Source organism: Haliotis rubra, unplaced genomic scaffold (genome assembly GCF_003918875.1).
Source record: "Haliotis rubra isolate DU_JTF1 unplaced genomic scaffold, ASM391887v1 Scf300, whole genome shotgun sequence".
Classification (NCBI taxonomy): domain Eukaryota; kingdom Metazoa; phylum Mollusca; class Gastropoda; order Lepetellida; family Haliotidae; genus Haliotis; species Haliotis rubra.
Genome location: NW_025766970.1, coordinates 741,869 through 764,830, shown reverse-complemented (window position 1 = coordinate 764,830; position 22,962 = coordinate 741,869). Strand labels below are relative to the sequence as shown.

General features: G+C 40.4%; 2 protein-coding genes across 3 annotated transcripts; one reads left to right on the top strand and one right to left on the bottom strand.

Annotated features, from left to right (window-relative positions):
• Positions 1-2,569: 2,569 nt before the first annotated feature.
• LOC124282678 (sialate O-acetylesterase-like) lies at positions 2,570-13,236 on the bottom strand. 2 transcript variants are annotated; one of them, XM_046718702.1, is made up of 9 exons: positions 13,192-13,236; positions 8,559-8,643; positions 7,793-8,133; positions 7,181-7,319; positions 6,517-6,813; positions 5,581-5,720; positions 4,189-4,346; positions 3,667-3,859; positions 2,570-2,867 (listed from the first exon to the last, which is right to left on the bottom strand). In XM_046718702.1, exons 2-9 carry the CDS (start codon positions 8,641-8,643, stop codon positions 2,613-2,615), a joined length of 1,608 nt encoding a protein of 535 aa, XP_046574658.1. In that variant the 5' UTR covers positions 13,192-13,236; the 3' UTR covers positions 2,570-2,612. The 2 variants fall into 2 exon arrangements, with proteins under 2 accessions (XP_046574658.1, XP_046574660.1); XM_046718704.1 differs by lacking the exon at positions 13,192-13,236 and adding an exon at positions 9,231-9,291.
• An 815-nt stretch (positions 13,237-14,051) lies between these two features.
• Positions 14,052-22,636, top strand: LOC124282655 (sialate O-acetylesterase-like). The gene is made up of 9 exons (XM_046718682.1): positions 14,052-14,091; positions 17,500-17,846; positions 18,272-18,410; positions 18,588-18,771; positions 19,338-19,432; positions 19,756-19,895; positions 20,106-20,263; positions 21,123-21,327; positions 22,318-22,636. Exons 1-9 carry the CDS (start codon positions 14,052-14,054, stop codon positions 22,579-22,581), a joined length of 1,572 nt encoding a protein of 523 aa, XP_046574638.1. The 3' UTR covers positions 22,582-22,636.
• The last annotated feature ends 326 nt before the right edge of the window (positions 22,637-22,962 follow it).

Here is a 22,962-nt window from a genome sequence, read left to right as displayed (position 1 = left end):
TACGATACAGACTTAATAATATGAAACCTTTGAAGTCACAGTGTGTTGTCAAACATGTTGTATATGATGCAGTCACAGAAGGCTCTATAAAACATTAAATATTACCTCTTCCTGAATATGCTGCTAATGCTGTCACATAAATTAAGGTCCAAATGAATTTCCGTACAACTGATTCCATTTCAGCCGCCATCTACAAGACTACACGAGCTACACGGTGTGATCGATCGCTGCCTTATCTCCTTCAGCCTGAACTTTGTCCTTATCATCGCAGATAAGTGTTGTAGGGTGACACTTCCTTTCAGAAAGTTAAAAAATAGAATTATAGTTCTTCGACCATCGACTGTTCTGTTGAATATGGCAAATATACTGAATAACAAACTAATGTGGAGACCACATCCAGAATTTACCTGATAGTAAACGAACGGTATTTCAGTAACGATGCTGTGTGAAATTTATAGTCGTGGTCGCTCAGATCCAAGACAATGCATGGAATCAAAAGCATATATTTAGGAGCAGTGGTAACTCGATTGACTATAACGATAGACAAGCAAAATAATTTTATAACATAAATTATAAGCAATGACAGAAACGAGGATACCGGTTTTATACGTATTTATTTCCCGTCTTGCCGAAATAAGTTCGTTGAGGATAAGGTGCCTATGGGTGATGTAAATATCCAAGCAGGGGCTAATTTGTTCAGGTGATGTGATAGGTGAGAGTCTCGTACGGCATTTGCATCAAGAATGTCGTACCTTCCCCCCCGTTTACTGGGATCACGCTAGTGGGTTAACAGCAGAGCTGGTAGGTATTTGCCGAACAGCTTATTGGATACGGAGTGGGGGTTATTCTGCTGACATTTAAAACCACTGTAGTCACTTGAAACAAAATAAGTGTGGCTTTGTGGTAACTGAAAAAATACTTGGGCTGATCACTTCAGACAATACTACCTAACTCCCACAGCTTATCATTGCCAAGTTTCAACCCAGTGATTATCCATCTGACCATGTCCTTGCAAACTGCCAGCATCAGTCGCAAGTGAAAGTTGAGTTCATAACACAACCCTCACCCAGTTGTGCCTCTGGCACCTGAAGTATTGACTCCAACTTCGACACAGTGTTTGACTGTAGGATTCCGTGGAAATATGTGTCTCCAGAAGCTTAAAATACGTCCATTTTTCTGACATGAAAAACTGCGGATGTAAATCATATGCCCAGACATGAAATCTGTGTTTTCGCACAATAAACATATAATCGATTTGCTTAGTAATCTCTCAAGACGTATTTTATATTTTTTAAACAAAGCTTGATAACTGACTGATTGAAATATAGTCATCCTACGGCCTTTGCAAAAATACGCCAGCTACATGTTGATCATGATCTTGGGAAACAGACAATGTTTTACAGTGTACAGTGTAATAATTCTGAATTTAGATGTGGTCAATAATTCTGACCAGAACGTTTAGGATGTCTGGTCATATGAATGAAATCTGTACCAGAACGTCTCACGGAATGAAATCTGTACCAGAACGTCTCACGGAATGAAATCTGTACCAGAACGTCTCACGGAATGAAATCTGTACCAGAACGTCTCACGGAATGAAATCTGTACCAGAACGTCTCACGGCATGAAATCTGTACCAGAACGTCTCACGGAATGATATCTGTACCAGAACGTCTCACGCAATGACAACAAAGTTGTAAATCACAACTCAAGCCTGTCTTCATTCCTTTTACAGGGTCCGTAAATACCATTTGGAGATGTTAAGTCCAGGAATTCGTGATTTGGGTTTTGCACAGCAAATGCAGTGTCGTGGCACTTAACATTTCCAAATGGTATTTACGGACCCTGTAAAAGGAATGTATACAGGCTTGAATTGTGATTCACACGAAGTCCACGAGTTCGTGAGTTTGGTTTTGCACCGTACAACTGCATCTGAGTTATTACAGTGTACACTGTGAAATGTTCAACAGTGAATTTGTCTGATTCTCACCTATGTTTGCATTTGGCGTAATCTTGAAAAATCTCTCGATATATTACCAAGAAAATCGAACGCGTTTATTGCATGAAAAAAATGGATTTCATCTCTGGGCATTTGATTTAAATCCTCATTCAACATATGCCGAAATGCACATAATTAGCATAATCGGTGAGTACAAAATACTCCTGATTCGTTTGTATTTTCTGTACGGTAAATTTAAGGGTATCTACTTGCAAAAAAATCATTTCAGAAAGATCGACGTATTGCAAGCTTTTTTTAAGACATATATGTCCCCAGAATCCTACAGTCGAAGTTGAAGTAAACATTTCATAAGCGAAACTGATGCATAAAGGGACCCGTAGAGACCGAACTTTTGCTTCAAGACATCCAAGATTGACACAACGTTTACAATTTCAAAAGATTATCAAAGTCTTAGCACAATTCAGATGCAGTTCTCACAGGCCTATGTTTAAAGTTGGCAGTATATAATTAACATTGTTTGGTTAACGTCTTTAAAAGAATGGCTCATCTTCATTACCAAGATGGCCTTACGGATGTCTCAAGATGATACTCAAAATCAAACATAACATTTATTTTGTATCCGTTTTATTTCAGAATTTTAATACTTCTCATCTTATTGCCTAACAAATCGAATGAATGGTGGCCCAGGGTAGCCACTATCCTTGTTGTAGACCGCACACTGTTTAAAGGGACACGGCGACTCTCGCCAGGCATAACGTATGGCAGACACCACCATGTCTCTAGACCGAAGACATAGTTGGCTGTAGTTAAGGGTAACTGATGTGTTATCATGTGACGTCATAGGCAAGGGGAACCACACTGAATTGTCATGTGGTCCTGATGAACTGTTGGCGGGGACACATGTCACCTGAAGGCAAAGAAAAACAATAAACAGAATCATAAGGTCTTGGATTAGAACAGTTTATCCTTCACCTTTCGCGAGCTGATTTGAGCGATTGTCACTTTAAATATCTAAACATTTGCAGTCATTGACCCAAGTTTATTTTCAGGGTATACAGATCAAAACAGAACAAACACGTGGTAACAAAATCTTCGTAAGTCACGGATTTGCTCGAAAAATGAGTTAAATGGTCTCTGGAGTTTGAGGAAATGCACTTCTCCGCTCATATATATTTGCTACACTTGATCATTAGCAAGAAAAACCTTGCAAAATTTAATTGGAAGAGGGGTCAGTTAAGTTTTGAATAACTAAAAGCTGTCGGATACTGCATATAACATTATTACACATCTTTCCATGATTTCAAAATATCTTAACTCGGAGTTTTCATACAACAGATTCTATTTCGATCTAAATGTGTGTGCATAGATATTGCCTTTGGAGTCGAAATGTCTAAAACCTTTAAGATCATTTGAACAATACACGGTCATATTAAATAATTAAATAATGATACATATTTGCAATAAACTGACAACGTAACCGATATAATGTATACTGCCACTCATCTTTGTCACCAGAAATACATGCTATTTTACTAAAGATTCCATTTCATTATACAGTGCACAAAAACTCACGCTATCTACCCCTGGAAAAACCTACGACCAGCGACATAAGAACTAAAGAAAATCTCAACGGAAATAGAAGAAAGAACATAACAATTGTTTTGTTGACACAACTTTTAAACATAGCAGTAGCAATGGCCACTGACCTCAAAGCCTGATTTCGATCTAATTTCCAGAACCTTGTCATATGTTATCTGTACGGATTCTTCCTGCGCCAAGATAGTAAAACTAGAAGGGTAGGGACCACTGAGGGTGGAGTATTGAGTTTGGTTGTAGGCCACAGCAAGTCCAGCTGTACACAGACGCATAGACACATCCTGCTTGTCCCGGGGATGGATACTGAAAGTACATGTTTGTTACATGTAAAGTCTCATTCCCAAGAGATATGTGTAAAGAGACTTCCAGAAAGATTGGCAGGGACAAATCAAAGACCAAAGTCATTTTGGTTTTAAATTATTCTGAAAAACCCGTGAAGATCAGGATCGTAAGAGGCTACTAACGGGATCAGGTGGTCAGGTTCACTGACTTGGTTGACAAATGTCATCGTAACCATATTGCGTAGATCGATGTTCATGATGTTGATCACTGGATTGTCTGGTCCGGACTCGATTATTTACAGACCGCCGTCAGAGTGTGGCTTTAAACAACAAACAAACTATTTCTGATACCTTTGCCAAGGAGACGAGAAATCCGGCAGGTCCATGGCCACTGCCATGAAGGTGTTCTTCATCCGTGCGTTAGGGACGAAGCCGTAGTCAGCTGTCTGGTGCCACCGAATGTCTGTGAAACCTGTTGTAATGACGTCAGTGTTTCTCCATGGAGCAAGCTGCAAACAATTCAGAATTTATCCCCATATTTCAGGGTAAAATCACATACAGAAAATGGAAGGAAGGAGTGAGTGAGTGAATACACATTCACGTGGACATTATGTTTAATATTACATTTAGCGAGTGGTGTCTGATACAGAATATTTACCACGACACACAAAGGCGTTAGCCTCATATAATATAATTCTTAAACACTAGTCACAAACGCTTTATAATTCCGTTTCATGATCCTATTACCAATCCACCAGTCACCCCGTTATAGTCCTGTGTTACATGGAAGCTACCCTTGTCCGAAGATGTCACTTTGTTTATCAGTCCCAACGTTACAAACTGCAGTCAGATGTTCCACGCAGCAATAAATTAAAGGGAAATAAGGAGTAAATGTCGGACACCTTCTGCCCATTTGGTAAGTGTGATGCACGATCTGCTGTACATTCGAGAAAATACCATAAGATGCAGAGGTGTGTTGGCAGCTTGGTTTTGCAAATCATTTCACCATCCAATGGCCATGTCAGACACTGCCTATCACTATTGTGAACACTTAATTGGATAGTGCTAACACTCTCAGAAATTATCCAAATCCCCTTTGATAAATTCTGACTGAAAAGCCAACAAACAATTCCGACCCTGTATTTCTTTGTAAACAAAGGATGTATAATTTGCATATCATTTGAGTCTCTGAATGGCATTTAGAAGTGATACATATAAAGGCAAGAATTTATGGATTTCAGCTTCTGTATTGTCAAAATAAAGAAGTTGACATCCATAAAATTCTTGCCTTCATATCATTTTAAGTAAATGACCAAAATGGTCACTTTCCGATAAGCGTTGTAACATAACAGGTGATATCGGTACACACAGATGTATGACTGAAAATATTTCTTATGAATGTATGAGTGTGTTATTAATGTAAGGGACAGGTTGTTTTCTTCATTTAACATTTCTTACCAATTTACACTTGTAACATCACGATAAATCATCTCATGTTTAAAAGCGGTGAAGGGCATTCATTTTATTCCTGTGCGGAACTATACAGTTCATCAGAAAGACGGTTAAACTGGACCTTTCTGATCGGATAAGAGGAAATATTTCCGGTATTGCCAACATTTAACTCTAATTCTTTTGTCGGGAATTATGAGGGTGGATGCCTGGAAAAAAACATTCATTTCCTGATGTACAATTCCTAGAAGATAGCATCATTGCATAAATATGAAGACAAAGGAATAGCCTAACCTGTACAAATCCAAACGGGAACAGTGGATCGGTTTGACCAAGGGAGCCGTCATGGAACCTGTCTCTCCAGTCATCAATCATGGCGGGGAACGTACAGTTGTACTGGTTCATTGTTGTGGGTGGTGTCGCATTGGACTCGCCTGGAACACATATTGTTAGGACTGTTTTAGGAATAGAGTTGGTTGTCATCGACGGTGTGTTTCTTGCATGTGTTACACATGAGATTAAGCCAGTTCAAAGACACACGTATACACTCTTGTGTTGAACTGAGGAGGGTATACCGATCCCATACACCAGATATGGTGCTGTGTGTGACTGTTAGTTTGTGGGCACTGGCAGATAGAGGTGTGTACATCCATACTGTTACTATGACGATGTAGCGATTGGAAGTATTCAGTCGCACCATTCCCTCTTCCAATTAGAGGGGAAAAATTTGACGACCTGCTGATTTACGTTTGATCTTTTATAGTTATTGTCACTACTCATGATTGCTCATTACATTGTGGTACATGTTACAAACAACATTAAATGCAAAATATTGTATGTGTATTGAATGCTGCATGACACACAGATCGACTCATCTCGTTTACGTTTCTATTTTGAAAATTTCTGCTCTTGAACTCGATTTTGAGGTTTAGCATTTTGGAGGATAAATATATCTAAAAAAGACAGGTTTGATGTCGTTTAACCTTGAGTGAGTGAGTGAGTGAGTTTAGTTTTACGCCGCACTCAGCAATATTCCAGCTTTATGGCGGCGGTCTGTAAATAATCGAGTCTGGACCAGACAATCCAGTGATCAACAGCCTGAGCATCGATCCGATGGGAACCGATGACATGTGTCAACCAAGTCAGCGAGCCTGACCACCCGATCCCGTTAGTCGCCTCTTACGACAAGCATGGTTTACTGAAGATCAATATTCTAACCCGGACCTTCACCTTGATACCATATGGCTCCATATATGGTCATGTTCAGGAACGGTCGTATCATGGCGTTCCACAAAACAGAAGCAGCATTTGGATCAACACCAGAAACATCTGTAGCATCGTTTACGTCGGCTACATCGGTTATATCACATTTCTTGAGAACACTGGGAGCTGACCACGCCTCCACTCGGGTTCCTCCGTATGATGATGCTATGAGGCCGATGGGGTATTTGAGATGCGACGACAGGTACTTGCCATATAACCAACAGACTGCCGAAAAGTACGACCAAGGGGAGCCACCAATGCTGTCTTGATGAAGCAAGATGAAAAGAGAGAGAAAATAAAAATTGAACTTCGGAGATATACTCGTCAGAATGATGGAGGAATAATCGACGAGCAACAGAGAAGAACACGATTCGTGTAAAATATTGACATTTATTAGAAATACGATTATGACGACCTCAAGGGACCAGATGTTTTAGTTCGTTATAACCGTAGCTCGTTGTACGTTTTTCGACCAAAAAATCCCAGTTCGTTATGTCCGTCATATTGTTATTGTTCGTTGTAAACGTTATAAATCATGTCACAGAAGCATCATGTTGTGAGCATCAAGAGAACGTTTAAATAATGTTGATATATTGAGTAAGCGTAAGAAATCTCAATGTCATGTGTGTACCTGCACTAGGAACAGACCAGGGTTCACTGATACCCAACAGATCATATTCATCAAAAGGAGACCCTCCCAGGGCAACTGTAAATACCCGGATGTTGGGATGGTTAGCTGCATCTAACTCTTCTTCCGAGGCATTAAGACCCTGGAGAAGCAATATAAACAACTGATTTAGAACCGAAACTCTAAGAGAGGGGTGAAAGAGTTGTATTTGGGTCACTTAGAACAGGAGAGTGAGCTAATAGTGTGATTGGAGCCCAAAATGACACTAGTTCTTTTAAAAAACCTTTAACACTTGGGTAGAACATATTAGAGATGACCCCCACTCAGAAGACATCAGTAACAGTTAGCTGTAGTTAGACCAGTTGGCTGCAGGCCATTCTGGGTTTTACGCTTAGGAGAACTGTTGGTTGTGACAGCACCACAAGACCCAACTAAACTATAACTCGAATCGTTCGTTCATGTTTCAGAATTAACTGCAGGAATTTCATTAGAAGAAGAGACACTTGCTAATTATAAGCACACACGGTGCTTATGTGAGTAGGAAGCAGCCAGACATCAACACCGCAACACCGTGTTCCATTTAAAGCAAGACTACTCTATGTTGAGGCAACTTACCATGGAGACTGTAAACTGCATGTTGCTCTGACCTGAACATATCCAGACATCCCCAAACAACACATCTGTTAGGTTGATGCTGCCCTCGCTAGATGTCGCTGTGATGTTGTAAGGGCCCCCGGCATCAATGGCAGGAAGTTGAACTGACCACACAGGCATTGATACCATAGGTCCTATAAAGGACGTTGTAGTCACCTGACCCTTACCGCTAATGCTCAATGTGATTGTCTCCCCTTCCTTTGCAGCATAGCCCCATATAGTTGTCCTTTGGGGAGCCTTTTGAAGAACCATGTGGTTACCATAGTAACTGGCAAAGGCAAATGGCTTTTGCGCCGTGGTCCCTGGGGATCATAGAGGTATAAGGAGAATTCAGAAGAACAGATTTATATAGTAAACCGAGAAAACTGAAGCTACTGGTAAATGGGTCGTTTAATTGGTTTTGACGTATGGATGTACACACCTCTATCTGCCTGTGCCGGTTTTGAAATAATGAGGCACAATAACAATTTAATCATCACTCAACAAAAAGGCAATGCTCTTAGTTCCTTTACCAATTTACAATGCTCTATCATTCCTGTACATACTTCATAAATATTAATTTTAACACATTCATTTGATGTTCGTATTTCTTATTTTGTTGGCTAAATTGTATTTCTTGAACTGAATCCAAAGTTAAAATGGTTGTTGCCAGACATCACGTATACGACACAGCCTAAATAATATCGAAGGCTTGAAATCAAAGAGTGTTCTATGACAGAAATATTACCTCTTCCAGAATATGCTGCTAATGCTGTCACATAAATGACCGTCCAAATGAATTTCCATACAACTGATTCCATTTCAGCCGCCATCTACAAGACAACACGAGGTACACGGTGTTATCGATTGCTGCCTTATCTCCTCCAGCTTGAACTTTGTCCTTTTGATCTCAGATAAGAGTTGTAGGGTGACAATTTCTTTCAGAAAGTTAAAGATAGTTAAGAGAATGAGCTAAAGTTCTTCTTTTGCCTGTTATGTTAGATATGACAAAAATCCCCAAAATTACAAATTAATGTGGAGAAATGTAAATGATCGGTATTTCAGTAACGACGTTGTTTGAAATATACAGTCGTTGACGTTCAGATCCAAGACAACGCGTGAAATCAATAGCATTTATTTTGGGGCAGCGAAAACTCGATTTTCTATAACGTATAAATAAGCAAAAGAACAGGTTAACACAAATGCTTGCAATGACAGACACGAGGACAGTGGTCCCGGGCTCTCTGAGTTCCAGTCTGGTGGAAATATGTTCGGTGGGGATAGGACGCCTGTGGGTGATATAGGTATCAAAGCAGGGGCTGATTTGTTCAGGTGATTTGATAGGTGAGAAACTCGTCTCATACGACAATTGCAAGTGAGAGATCCTTTCCATACAGCAATTGCATCAAGAATGTCGTACCTCGCCCCCTGTCCAAACGGACTGTGTATCGGGACCACGCACATCGGATAACAGCAGAGCTGGTGGTTATTCTGCTGACATTTAAAACATTGCAGTCGTTGGAAACAGAATAAGTGTGGCTTTGTGGTAAATGAGAAATAATTGGGCTGGTCACGGCGACAATACTAGCTAAATTCTACAGCTTGTCACTGCTAACTTACAACCTAGTGATTATCCATCTGACCATGTCCTTGCCAACTGCCAGCATCAGCCTCAAGTGAAAGTTGATCCGATAACACAACCCTCACCCAGTTATAAAAACAAAGTCCAGGGTGCCGTTCCACTAACCGATCTTACCTAAGATCAATCTTAGCAAGTTACGCCAATTTTACAATCGTCTTAGCTAAAAGTTACACCCGTTCCACTACCCGATTTTAGGCCGATCGTAGCCGGTACCGATCTTACGATCCGATCCAAGCTTAGATCGAGACTCTTTCGTGCGAGAGATAGAGGAATGCGAGGCACGAGTTATCTCCCTTTGCATAGTCTAGCAAATGATGGAAGTAGTTTACGAACCAACTGAGTGAGTGAGTGAGTTTAGATTTACGCCGCACTCAGCAATAGTCCAGCTATATGGCGGCGGTCTGTAAATAATCGAGTCTGGACCAGACAATCCAGTGATCAACAGCCTGAGCATCGATCTGCGCAAATGGGAACCGATGACATGTGTCAACCAAGTCAGCGAGCCTGACCACCCGATCCCGTTAGTGGCCTCTTAAGACAAGCATGGGTTATTGAAGTTCAATATTCTAACCCGGGCCTTCATGGGTATTTTTCCAACCAAGTGTAAACGTGGACAAAAAACCCTAGAGCAAAATATTAGGGTAGTGAGCACCTTGGTTTCAGGTGCAAGTGCTTGTGAACGCTGGGTATCAGGCATAATATAATAATAATAAATGCATATTTATAATCCGCCTATTCCACATCCTGGGGCATGCTCAAAGCGCTATGTACAGATAATTTACACGAGAGTATTTACAGCCGAGATTATAAGTAAACTCTGTCAAAAAAGAAACGCAACCCCTGTCCTCAGATATGAAAAATTCGTTTGAATGAAGTTACTGCTTCCAAACTAAATGTTATTCGAATGTATTGAAATGATACACGTAATTAATGAAGATTACCATCCAAACAACTGCATTTGTACGCATAAGTGTATTTTATTGCTTATTCCGTCACAACGCATGAAATGACCCTCATGGTGACTTCGCACAAAAAAAACCACATGCAAATCATGAAAATGGCAGTTAATGTAGGGGTGTATAAAAAGCCCATGTGCTTTCGTATTATATTCATTCATTTGTCGCATGAAAAAGCTGTGTGAAAAATGCCACGATTGAGTGCTGCCGACCGAAATATCGCCATTGGTCGTGTTCAAGCCGGAGAAAGTTTTGGAACTGTTGCACGGCACCTAAATGTTCACAAAACAACGATATCCCGACTTTGGAGCCGCTACAACAACTTCAATTTGACCAACGATCGCCCGAGAAGTGGAAGGCCAAGAATCACGACCCCCCTTCAAGATCGGTACATCCGGGTCCATCACCTGCGTAATCGGCATGCCCTACCAACCGTGACTGCCACACAAATACCAGGTTTGAGGAGAGTGTCAGCTCAAACGATTAGGAACCGTCTGAAAGAAGCGGGTTTACGTGCCTGTAGACCAGTTGTTGGACCTGTACTACGCCCCTACATCTCCGCCGACGACTCAGGTGGTGCAACAACGTAAGGATATGGACTTTACAAAACTGGAGGCGCATCTGGTTTTCTGATGAATCCCGTTTTCTTTGCAACATCACGACGGAAGAAAACGTGTGTATAGGAGACGTCATGAACGTTTTGCGCCCATCTGCGTCCGACAGGGGACAGATTTGGCGGAGAAAGCGTTATGGTTTGGGGATCCATCTCATACAACCAGAAATCAGACTTGGTGATCGTTGAAGGAACCTGACAGCCCAACGTTACATCAACCACGTATTACAGCCTCACCTTCTCCCGATTATTGACCAACAGACACAGATTTTTCAACCAGACAACGCCCGGCCTCATACTGCACGTGCAACAATGAACTTTCTGCAGAATTCCAACGTCAATGTCTTGCCATAGCCCTCTAAATCACCAGACCTCAACCTATTGAACACCTGTGGGATACTCTGGGTCGACGCGTACGTCAACGTCAGCCGCCGCCACAGACGCTGCAACAACTCGGCGTTGCACTGCAGGAGGAGTGGAAGCCATTCCCAGGAAAGAATCCGGCGTCTTATCCGTTCTTGTCCAAGGAGATGCCGTGCAGTGATTGCAGCTCGTGGTGCTCATACGAGATACTGAGAAAGACGCCCCCCTGGTGACAAACTGGTGTCTGTGAGATGACTTTTGAAATGACAATTTTAAACATGCCCATCTTGGTTATTATTCTGCCAAATTTCAGACTTCTGTCTTAAATAATAAAAATGCTGTGTCGTCTTAAAACTTCAGATCAAAATCTCTAAAATACAGGGGTTGCGTTTCTTTTTTGACAGAGTTTACTATACTGAGAACAGGTTTTAAGTCTGGACTTAAAAATGTCAATTGTGTCAGAGCTTTTAATATGTGCCTGAACCTTGTCAATCAGAATAAACAAGGCGTGACGAGGCATCCTCTATAACGTATGTAGAATCTGTCAGTGGTCTTGAATAACACGCGGCCGCCCTTTAGAATATTCCCCACCAAATAAGCGCACATGAAATCAAACATATTTGTATCTTTTTGTTTCAGAACATTGTTCACTTCACGGCTGTCGTTATTCTTAACCATGACGTTGCAATATTGTTGTACAAATGTGTTACACCGACTCGCTCGGTTGTGTTCCCATGACGACAGTGGTCAGACTGGCCTGACATTTGTAAGGCTTCAGTGCAGTGTTTGTTTATATCACAGAAATATACAAATTCATTTCATGGGGGATTTTAGGGGACGCTCACGGTGAAATGCTCGCTCTTATATTTCATATAGAATAGGAAAGCCACCATTTTGGTTTCTCTACGATTGATTTTAGCTATCCTAAGTTGGTCATGAGCAACTTAGACTTTGAATCTTAACTTGACGATTGACTTAGGTAAGATTGGTTAGTGGAACGGTACGCCGATCGTAACGTCACGCTAAGATTGGGATTTTAGGGGTTTACGATTGGCATAGGGCTAAGATCGGTTAGTGGAACGGCACCCAGGAATTCGTGAATTTTGCACAGCAATTGCAGTGTCGTGGCACATAACATTTCCAAATGGTATTTACGGACCCGGTAAAAGGAATGTATACAGGCCGGAATCGTGATTTACAACTTTGTTTTTATTGCGTGAGACGTTCTGGTACAGATTTCATTCCGTGAGACGTTCTGGTACAGATTTCATTCATATGACCACATCTGAATTCAGAATTATTACACTGTACACTGTAAAACATTGTCTGTTTCCCAAGATCGTGATCAAAATGTAGCTGGGGTATGTTGGCGTATTTTTGCATAGACTGTAGGATGACTATATTTCAATCAGTCAGTTATCCAGCTTTGTTTAAAAAAGAACGTCTTGAGAGATTACTAAGCAAATCGATTAAACTTTGATTGTGCGAAAACATAGATTTCATGTCTGGGCATATGGTTTACATCCGCAGTTTTTCATTTCAGAAACATGGACGTATTTTAAGCTTCTGGAGACATATTTCAACGGAATCCTACAGTCAAACACTGTGTCGAAGTTGAAGTCAATACTTCAGGTGTCAGAGGCTCGACACAACCGAAAATGATGCAAAAATACGGAACACATAGGGACCAAACTTGAGAGATCATTAGGTTCGACACATTCAAATTCGACACAACGGTCAGATTAAAATAGCCTCAACACAATTCAGATGCAACTCTCACAGACGTATGTCTAAAGTAGTTACTTACTTAGGCCTGGCACTCCTCGTCTTGTCTTGCATTTGGTGTCGACTGCGGGCGAGTAAGGCAAAGTCATCGGCAACGTCCGGGTCATCCATCTCTGTAATGTTGTCTGTCATGTCTAAAGTAGTTACACAGATGTATAAGTAGAGAAAAGGAAGCTGTGAGCAATAAACGTCATTAAAGATGGATTTCGTTTTTGTACGTTTTTTCAAATATACGACTGTCTAAGAAGTGGATAAATATAACTACCGTTACAGTACATCCCACCCCACACAAATGTATATTGATCGTGTCAGCAACTGGTAATTCTATGCATGAAAGATCTTCCAGTGTTCATTTGCGATGTTGTGTCTAATGTCATAAAACTGTCATCACAGGTGCCACATTCATTTAACATATATGACATTTTACACAATATGGTTATATGTATCTTTGATAGATGGTGATGCTGGGTATCTACTTTCTTTGTTGTAGATCGTGCATCGTTAGCATATTAGACCACGGACATACATGGCTGTAGTTGACGGTCTCTTTATGCGATCGGAAGCGGGAACCAGCTGATATCTTCAGAGACTGTAGGTGTACGTACGGATATATGTTTGCACGCAGTCTGGAAAAGATATTTAGAAAATATAGCTTTTGAAATTAAAAAGTCTGCAAAAATAATTTGTTTTGACAATATATGGCTGCCATGGATCGCATATTGCAAATTAGTTTCAAGCCCAAGAATGCATACCATGCCAAGAAAGTAGGCAATGTTGGGAATCATCAAGACCATCTGATCAATGTGACACCAGCAAATAGAAATGATCTGATCATATCTGCTTGGGGCAGACCTAGTGGGTTCAAATGGTTGATGAGATTAGATGGTAGTGCACAAGGTGGACGGAAGCTCTCGAGGGTCAAGTTGGAAACGTGCATTTTGCTGTTGAACGGACCACACAGGGGTTGATGGGAGAGGTCCAATAAAGGACGTTATAGTCACCTGTCCCTTACCACTCATGCTCACTGTGATTGCCTCCCCTTGTTTTGCAGCATATCCCCAAACTTCAGCGTTCATAGACATAGACACTCCTACCAAGATTATCTTGAAACTATATTTTTGGTACTAAAGATTCACTCTGACACCATACTATTGACTGGATTATCCTTCAAAGCTTCAATAAACCTGTTCATTCTCTGACACGTGTTTCCGTGTATATAGGCAACAAAACACATGGTTTCACTTACTTGTTCAATAATGGTGCAGTAGCAGCCAAATAGAACCATATAAACCTGCAGTGGGCATTCCCCTCCACGAAACACCAGCGTAGATATCTATGTGAAGTTTGTTTTGAGCAGAGGAAAAACATTCCACAGACTGTAAAACTGCTGTATCATCTCCTGGATATTTGGCACAGATAACCTGCACCCAAAACTTTATATGTACGCTACATATTGCATAACTCCCTGCTGTAAGTACTTAGATCAGTGTATCTATACTGACTCACTGTATTGCCTTCCTGAGAGTTGACCTAAACCCTATGTGTTCCAGAACAATTTGTTGATTATTCATTGACCCTGTGTGGATCTCTTCTCACGTCACAACAGAGTTCGTTACAGGTTATACTTAAGCCAACAAGGGATGAGTCAATTCGCCATCGAAACCATCCAGGAAATGACCACCATCATAGTTATAAGCATAATTTGTTTCTACATGTTGACATACATTACAATACATTCGATTTCACCTTCATTTCTCCTGGAACATGCTTGCTGGAATTGTGTTCACTATACTTAAATCATGTTCATATAAACTGTCTGTTAGAGAAATGTACATGTACAAGATTTAATCATATTATCGGAAAATGTTATATCTTGTTATAGGCAGTCAATCTGATATTTCAGTATTTTGAACAACCATTACGGTATGAGAACGGTCGTTATCTCTTGGTCGCCATCTGGCGTCAGTTGACTTCGTTGTAGACATGAAAAAATACGTGTTATTCTTTTTGTTGGCTTTTCCAGCATGCATTGGACGTACTGGTGCTTGTAAGTATTTATGTTATGATACAATGGAGAGATATTATGGCTTATGTTTATTTTAGTTAGTCAAAGAATATTGTGCCGAGCGCCGCTTGGAAAAGTATTTTGGACATTATTATCGCAGTGCGAAACTTGTGAGTAAAGCCTGGTGAGCTGCTGACGGTTTACCATTTCGGTGGAACTGTCAGAGCGACTGATCTAAGACAACCTCACTCCGAGGTCACATACGGACTGATGTCATTAACCGAGACGATTCCATGACATTTGAAACAATCAGTCATTGTTGATATCATTGGCAAAGAGTCACCGAATCAGGACACCAGGAATGTTTGGAGAATTGCAGTCGTAGTTAGAGTTGGTATTTAGTAATCTATTTTCACAGGGGCCAATTTAGGACAACCATTGTCCAAATGAACATTTAATATCATGAGTAATTTCCAAGTAACCATGACATGTATATGTCTCAATCACTTAACTGCCATTGTTTAAAGGACGCTAATCCCGTAGTTTATCCCCACTGTATTAAACATTGACTGTCAGCAATACCGAATGACAAATGACACCCATTAATTACTGTTGTTAATCCATTTGAGACAACCTTGGGTATGTAGTCCCTGCTCCAAAGACAAACACAAGGACAGTATTAGCATAGAGATAGCGAGGGTTTGGCCAGATGCCTTGTGGCTTCAACCCATCAACCACTTCCACTACCTGCCGATTTTGCGCACAGTGTTTCATAAAGCAAATATTAACCACATAACCTTAACCATAGACTTACGCTTAGTCTCTGAATATATATAATTTTGTTATAACACATAAACCCATTTAGATTGAAAACGAGCCCAGGGAGACCAGAGACTCAGAACCTGGGGTAATCTAGACTTGCTTCATATAGGGCTTTAGCACTGCCGGGATTGCTTGGCTGTAGGGAAAATAATGTGGTTCATGGACTGTGAGACAGACTACCTTAACCATTGCTCACTTACTCACCGATGACCATAAATCGATCCTTTGCATAAAGGATTATGCAATAGTTATCAATCTCACTGCGCGTTGTTCAAACCCACGAGCATCGTATAATGTTGACAAACCTATACGTATAATTATCAGGAACAATGATTCGAACATGCCAGTATTGGTTTCAAATAAGCCTTGGGAAGTCAACTCAAACCGTGTCCTGTAATCATCTGCAATCAACATTAAAGCAAGGTGATGTAGACAAGTCCAAAACTAATTTGAATCATGACATTATGAAATTTACGGTGTTGCAAAACAAATATATTTCATATACGTATTTCTTTACTTACATGCATCAGAATCTTTGCGCTAATTTGCGCTACCCCTTCACTGTAGTTTCCTCTTCCATTGATCCCTTGATTGTCTTGCAACATGTTACATTGTGAACAGGCATATGCCCTCACTTGATTGTCTTGCAACATGTTACATTGTGAACAGGCATTATGCCCTCACTTGATTGTCTCGCAACATGTTGCATTGTGCACAGGCATTATGCATTCACTTGATTGTCTTGCAACATGTTGCATTGTGAACAGGCATTATGCCCTCACTTGATTGTCTTGCAGCATGTTACATTGTGAACAGGCATTATGCCCTCACTTGATTGTCTCGCAACATGTTGCATTGTGAACAGGCATTATGCATTCACTTGATTGTCTTGCAACATGTTGCATTGTGAACAGGCATTATGCATTCACTTGATTGTCTTGCAACATGTTGCATTGTGAACAGGCATTATGCAGTCCCTTGATTGTCTTGCAAAACATGTTGCATTGTAAACAGGCATTGTGCATTCACTTGATTGTCTTGCAACATGTTGCATTGTGAACAGGCATTGTGCATTCACTTGATTGTCTTGCATCATGTTGCATTGTGAACAGGCATTGTGCATTCATGTTGCATTGTAAACTTGCATTCACTTGATTGTCTTGCAACATGTTGCATTGTGAACAGGCATGATTCATTCCCTTGATTCTCTTGTTTGTCTTGTTTGCTTTCATGTTGCCGTCTTGTGAGAGAAGTACTGGTGCGTCAAGAAAACCGTGCTATCTTACTAACTGTGTAAATGGAGGGTGTTACCGATAGGGCTAAACCTTTTCGTGATCATCTGATATCATCACTGATTTTAACAATTCCAACCCTCAGATTTTCACACCTATTTTATGCAATGTGGAATCTAAAGATTTATCTTCCATTGATTTTTTTAATATGTCAGATATGTTGCATATTTTAAACAATCGTCATAAAATGAAGTCATTTTTTCTGAGGTAGTATCGGAACGGTATCCTCACCGAAACTTGAGTTTCGCCAGTTACTATGGCGACCACATGGTTTTGCAAAAGGCCCCCAAGAGAGCCAATATCTGGGGTTATGCATCCACGTACTCGGATACTGTGCGCATCTCTCTTGATGGAACACCACTCGGAACGACAAGTAGTAGGATAGGCCCTTCGCCTGGGACCAGTGTTTGGTCATTCCAACTTCCGGAAACGGCGGCCGGTGGACCCCATACACTAACTGCAGAAACCAGTCAAGAAAAGATAACCCTGTCTGATGTAATGTTCGGCGATGTGTGGATCTGTTCAGGGCAGAGCAACATGCAGTTTACGTTGAATATGGTAAGATGGATTAGCCAAGCAAGAGAATGCCATGTCCGGAAAATTGTCAGCCAAACACAGGAAAAAGACGATCACTTAAGAGCAAATTGATTTAGGTCCGCCATAATGGCGACAGGCTAGTTCTTTTTTGAAAAAAATATTCTTAAATACCTACAGTAAAACTTCCTACATTCGAGTGTGTATGTCTTCATTTTTTAAGCATATGCGTTAACTGTATAGTAAAACATATAATAAAACATTTGAGTCAGTATTTAAAACTTATGTGATTGTACGGCGTATTGTTTGATGACATTGTCATTCTATAATCGCCCGATGGCCCTTACGGGAAAACACTAGTTCCACTCGCTGGTATATTTGAAGCAGCTCAATCATATGCATATACATTTCCATTGTGAACCCGACACACTTCACGTGCTACTTGACAGGCTTTCAATGCTTCTGAAGAGATGGCTGACGCCGTGAACTATCCCAATATCCGAGTGTTCACTGTAACGCTTGGTGGCTCGAGTACTCCTCAGTACGACTTGCTGTCTGTGGAGGAGGCGTGGACCTTACCATCTAATGGCAAGTAATGCTGTAACCTCTTAACAACATACGGTTATTATGAATCTGGATAAATTAGAACGCTTATATAACTGTTAATTGTGTTTTTATCACCACAGTGCGTTTCATGTATATTCTTCATCTCACAATGGCCGTTGAATTACTTCACATTGCTAGGATTATGTTGTATGTTTGCAGACAGCCTTGGCCATTCCCCTTGGTCGTACTTCTCTGCTGTGTGCTGGTTGTATGGAAAATACCTTTCCTCCACTCTGAACTATCCCGTTGGTCTCCTAGCAACGTCTTATGGTGGGACACGTGTAGAGCTGTGGTCGTCTCCGGATGCTCTTAAACAGTGTAACATGGACGGCGACCCGCTCAGGTTGGTCATGAGTGAGTGAGTTTAGTTTTACGCCACTCTCAGCAATATTCGAGCTGTATGGCGGCGGTCTGTTAATAATTCAGACTGGACCAGATAATCCAGTGATCTACAACATGAGCATCGATCTGCGCAAATGGGATCCGATTACATGTGTCAACCAGGTCAGCAAGCCTGACCACCCACCGCTTCTTACGACAAGCATGGGTTGCTGAAGACCAGTTCTTCACGTGTCAGGTTGGTCATGACATGGAAGTGTCATCAGACATCACATTGCCGTACAGTTTGTACTATACATTCTGTGCGGCTCATGGAGATAGCAACGATATACCGATAACAGATACTACCAGTCTCATGTTAGTGGAACAGTTACTGCTGGATAGTGTAAACTGGATAGTAAACTTGAAAATTCGATGTCACTCATGTTAGACGGGTCATGGTAGATGCACAGATCTCATTCAACATATCATTAAAGAATTCAATTTCATCACCATATCCCTAGACATAAATGGTTACGTTGAAACATACACAATATAAGTTTGTGATAGCAGGGTCGGTACAAATGCAAGGAAAGACATTGATGCCATGGGTTTCTCTTCACTTTGGAACGCAATGGTCCGACCGCTGGTCAACATGACAATATACGGTACCATTTGGTATCAAGGTGAGTTAACAGCAGCTCAGAACTGTTTCAGCACAAGGTTCTATTATATTGTGACCATTTATTTATTTATTTATTTATTAATTTGTTTGTTTGTTTGTTTGTTTTGATAAAATGTGAATGTTAGTCTTTTTAAACGTTATAGAACCGGATGTGCAGGCACACGTGGGTTCAGTAAAATGAAAATACATTCGACACATACTGTCTCTTTCAGTCTGAAACAGACGGGTGTCCTGAATCTTTAGGTTGAAGTCATATAAATGATTACTAACCTACTGTACTTGTCAGTATTTGTCTTCAGCAGACTCAAAAAGCCAATATTTCAGGAGAATCAAATCGCCATGACAACACCGGTGTGGCTATCTATGACTGTACTTTCCCCGCCATGATCGACGATTGGAGACTGAAGTTCTCTCTAGGATCGGAATCTCAGACATCAGATATGTTTCCATTTGGCTTTGTCCAGGTAATCTTTGATAGCATACATACCGTAATGACGGGATAAACGTGATGTTGGTTTATGTGACCCAACTGTAGATTTAGCTGCACCACATTTCAAAAGGATATAGGTTTATCTGTCTGTAAATGGTCCGCTGTCTGAGAACGAAACGGGGTTACCGGAAGTTACAAGTCTAGCAATATGACGTTAGTTGTCTCTTTTACTTTAAACATCCAGCTTGCTCCATGGGAAAACAATGACACCATTACTACAGGCTTCACAGACATTCGGTGGCACCAGACAGCTGACTACGGCTTCGTCCCTAACGACAGGATGAAGAACACTTTCATGGCGGTGGCCATGGACCTGCCGGATTTCTCGTCTCCGTATACAGGGTTAATATACACTTTGTTTGCAATAACATTTGGATGCAGCATTTCGAAATTTAAAAAAAATAGGTATGTCTCAAAAATATAGATGAGAGATCAATATTCTGCAAGGACAATGTACAGATTATATGTGTTTGAAAGAAATGCGATACTGAACATATGTGTGTCTCTAAGACCTGCCAGGTTTCAATTCTCGCCATTATCAACATGTCTCTAGGTGTGTGTGCACAAAACCAAGTTCGTGATTCTACAAAGTGGTAAGCCTTTGTTACTTCATAGTATCGCTTCCGGTGTTCCTCCCTCAAGTTATCCAGTCCTACAGTGACGAAAACTTCATTGCATCATCTTTAAAACCAACAGCTAACTTAACTGTAACATTCAGAACTCTGATATATCATTCACATTAATGTTTCGTAGTTTATGTTCTTAAAAGAGTATGTTAACACTCACTATGCCCGCTATTTTCAAATGACTTGGGTGCTTACGTGTATTGATATAAAATTTATTTAATGGTAGAACTGTTGTGTTTCCGGCTCACAACTCGAGTTGTGAGTTGGGACTCTCCATCCGAGTCCTCTATGGTGATCGACTGAATAGGGGCTCACCTATGTAAGATAGCGTTATTCAATATCCGGTTCCACGGATCACTGCTCATGCTTATATCGATGGTGTTCCCAGTCCAAATTAGACCAATACAGATCATTGTTTCTACCTAGAATATTGCTGCCTGTTCTGGTAGACAGCATTCGCACATCCGTAAAAGAACTTTTATATGAAACCTAATTCGGATATTATATTCCAACATGATTAGTTTTAGACAATAACTCACTGATGGCTACGTATACTTGAATCACTTTCTAATCAGTATTCACCCCCGAGACAAGCAGGACGTGGCGCGGAGGCTGTACACAGAGGGCCTGGCTGTCGCCTACAACCAAACGGAGATGGTTAACCTACGGGGACCGTTCCCTGCAGGGTTCCGTATACCAACAGGGGACAACAGAACTCTGGCCATAACCTACAATAATCAACCAATGGGAATAGAAATAAGATCGAATGATGGGTTCGAGGTAAGTGTAATATTTCAACCAAACATTCAGTTATAATGAATAATATAGTTATAATATACCAACCGGAGAGCGGAAACAAGTGTACGAACTGACGTTTAAAGCTGCTACTTATTGTTACCTCATGGTACATGGGCATTAATGGGATAAAACAGTGAGTGAAAATGTACCGTCGCATTAGTAATTGTTTCTGCCATATAGAGACTAGGTTTACACATATACACAAATACATAACTACACAAAGTTTTCAAATACGCATTTTAACATCACAGTATTATATATTTACAATTTATAGAAGACAGGCTGTAAGAATATTATTTACAATATAAATAGTAGCTATAACAGAACTATTTACAATCTACAACACAGACCAAATGTCCAAATAGTAAACTAGCAAAAAGAAATGTACATAAAATTTATTTGCACTCAGGACGTAGTCACAATTGTACAATCGACTGTGCTATTAGCACAGACTTCTTATGGATGTGAAAAAGGTTTTGTCGCATCTATTATGGTACAGATCGGTTTGTTTCAAGTAAATCATCACAATATGACAGTTCATATGGACTCGGATTATTATGTTGTGTGTGAGAAAGGTGTCCATGCTAAACAGTATGGTATCTCCGTGTGCTGACACTACATTGCTGTCGTGTATTTAGCAGAAAAATTCAATCTCAAGTTTTTGTAACTCGATGTATCTATTGACAGTTGGACTACAAATTAATTAATTAAGGTGATATTGCTTAGTTTCCTACTTAGGATATCTTGTCTGTAGTTACGTGGTTAAATTTCTTCAGAGAGTTTATTGCTGGCTTGTCATGATTTTAAAAAGATCACGAGTTGTAATAATACAATATTAAGACTAAGCAGTAAAATATATGTTGTTGTTTTTAAATAATTTCATGTTCTCTTTGAACATGCACTTTGTATTATCAGTTTACACATTTAAGAAATCCATTTCATCACACATTCAGACAGCATTTGTCTTGTCAGGTGTGTTGCATTCAAACTCCGACAACTGATACTTCGACCTACTGTGCCCTGTCTGACGATGTGTGGCGTCCTGCTCCTATTCGGACGTCAGACAGGAGGTCTGTGACTCTCTACTACGGCCAGGCATGCGACTCTAAGGAGAAGCCCTCCATTGGCGCTATACGTTATGCGTGGAGGGAATCGCCATGTCAGTTCAAAAAGTGTGCTGTATACAACAAGCTCAGTGGTTATCCAGCTCCTCCCTTCGTCAGATATATTGTGTAGACTTTGTTATAGAAATACAATCATTTCCCGAAAACTGTTCTACGTGTTATCAAGACTTGAGTAGAGAATTATGCATCATCACTCTCCATTTGTAAATGAATAAATTATTATTCAATATATGAGTTGTCTCTCTTCAATCCATATTGCACCACAATAAAGTGTATATTCAGTGCATCGAATACTCACTTTAAAACATGTGAATATTCATTCCTATCTAGTTCCTCTGTTAACCAGCTTAAATTTTGATCATATATTTCCAATATTTTCTTGCTTTTTATTGATTCCGGGTTACAACTAGTTCTTGACATTCTTGTATGATTGTACAGGCGACTATTGGGTCAGAGTGGTCTGGTGGCTTGATACCGTTCCAGTCATGTCATC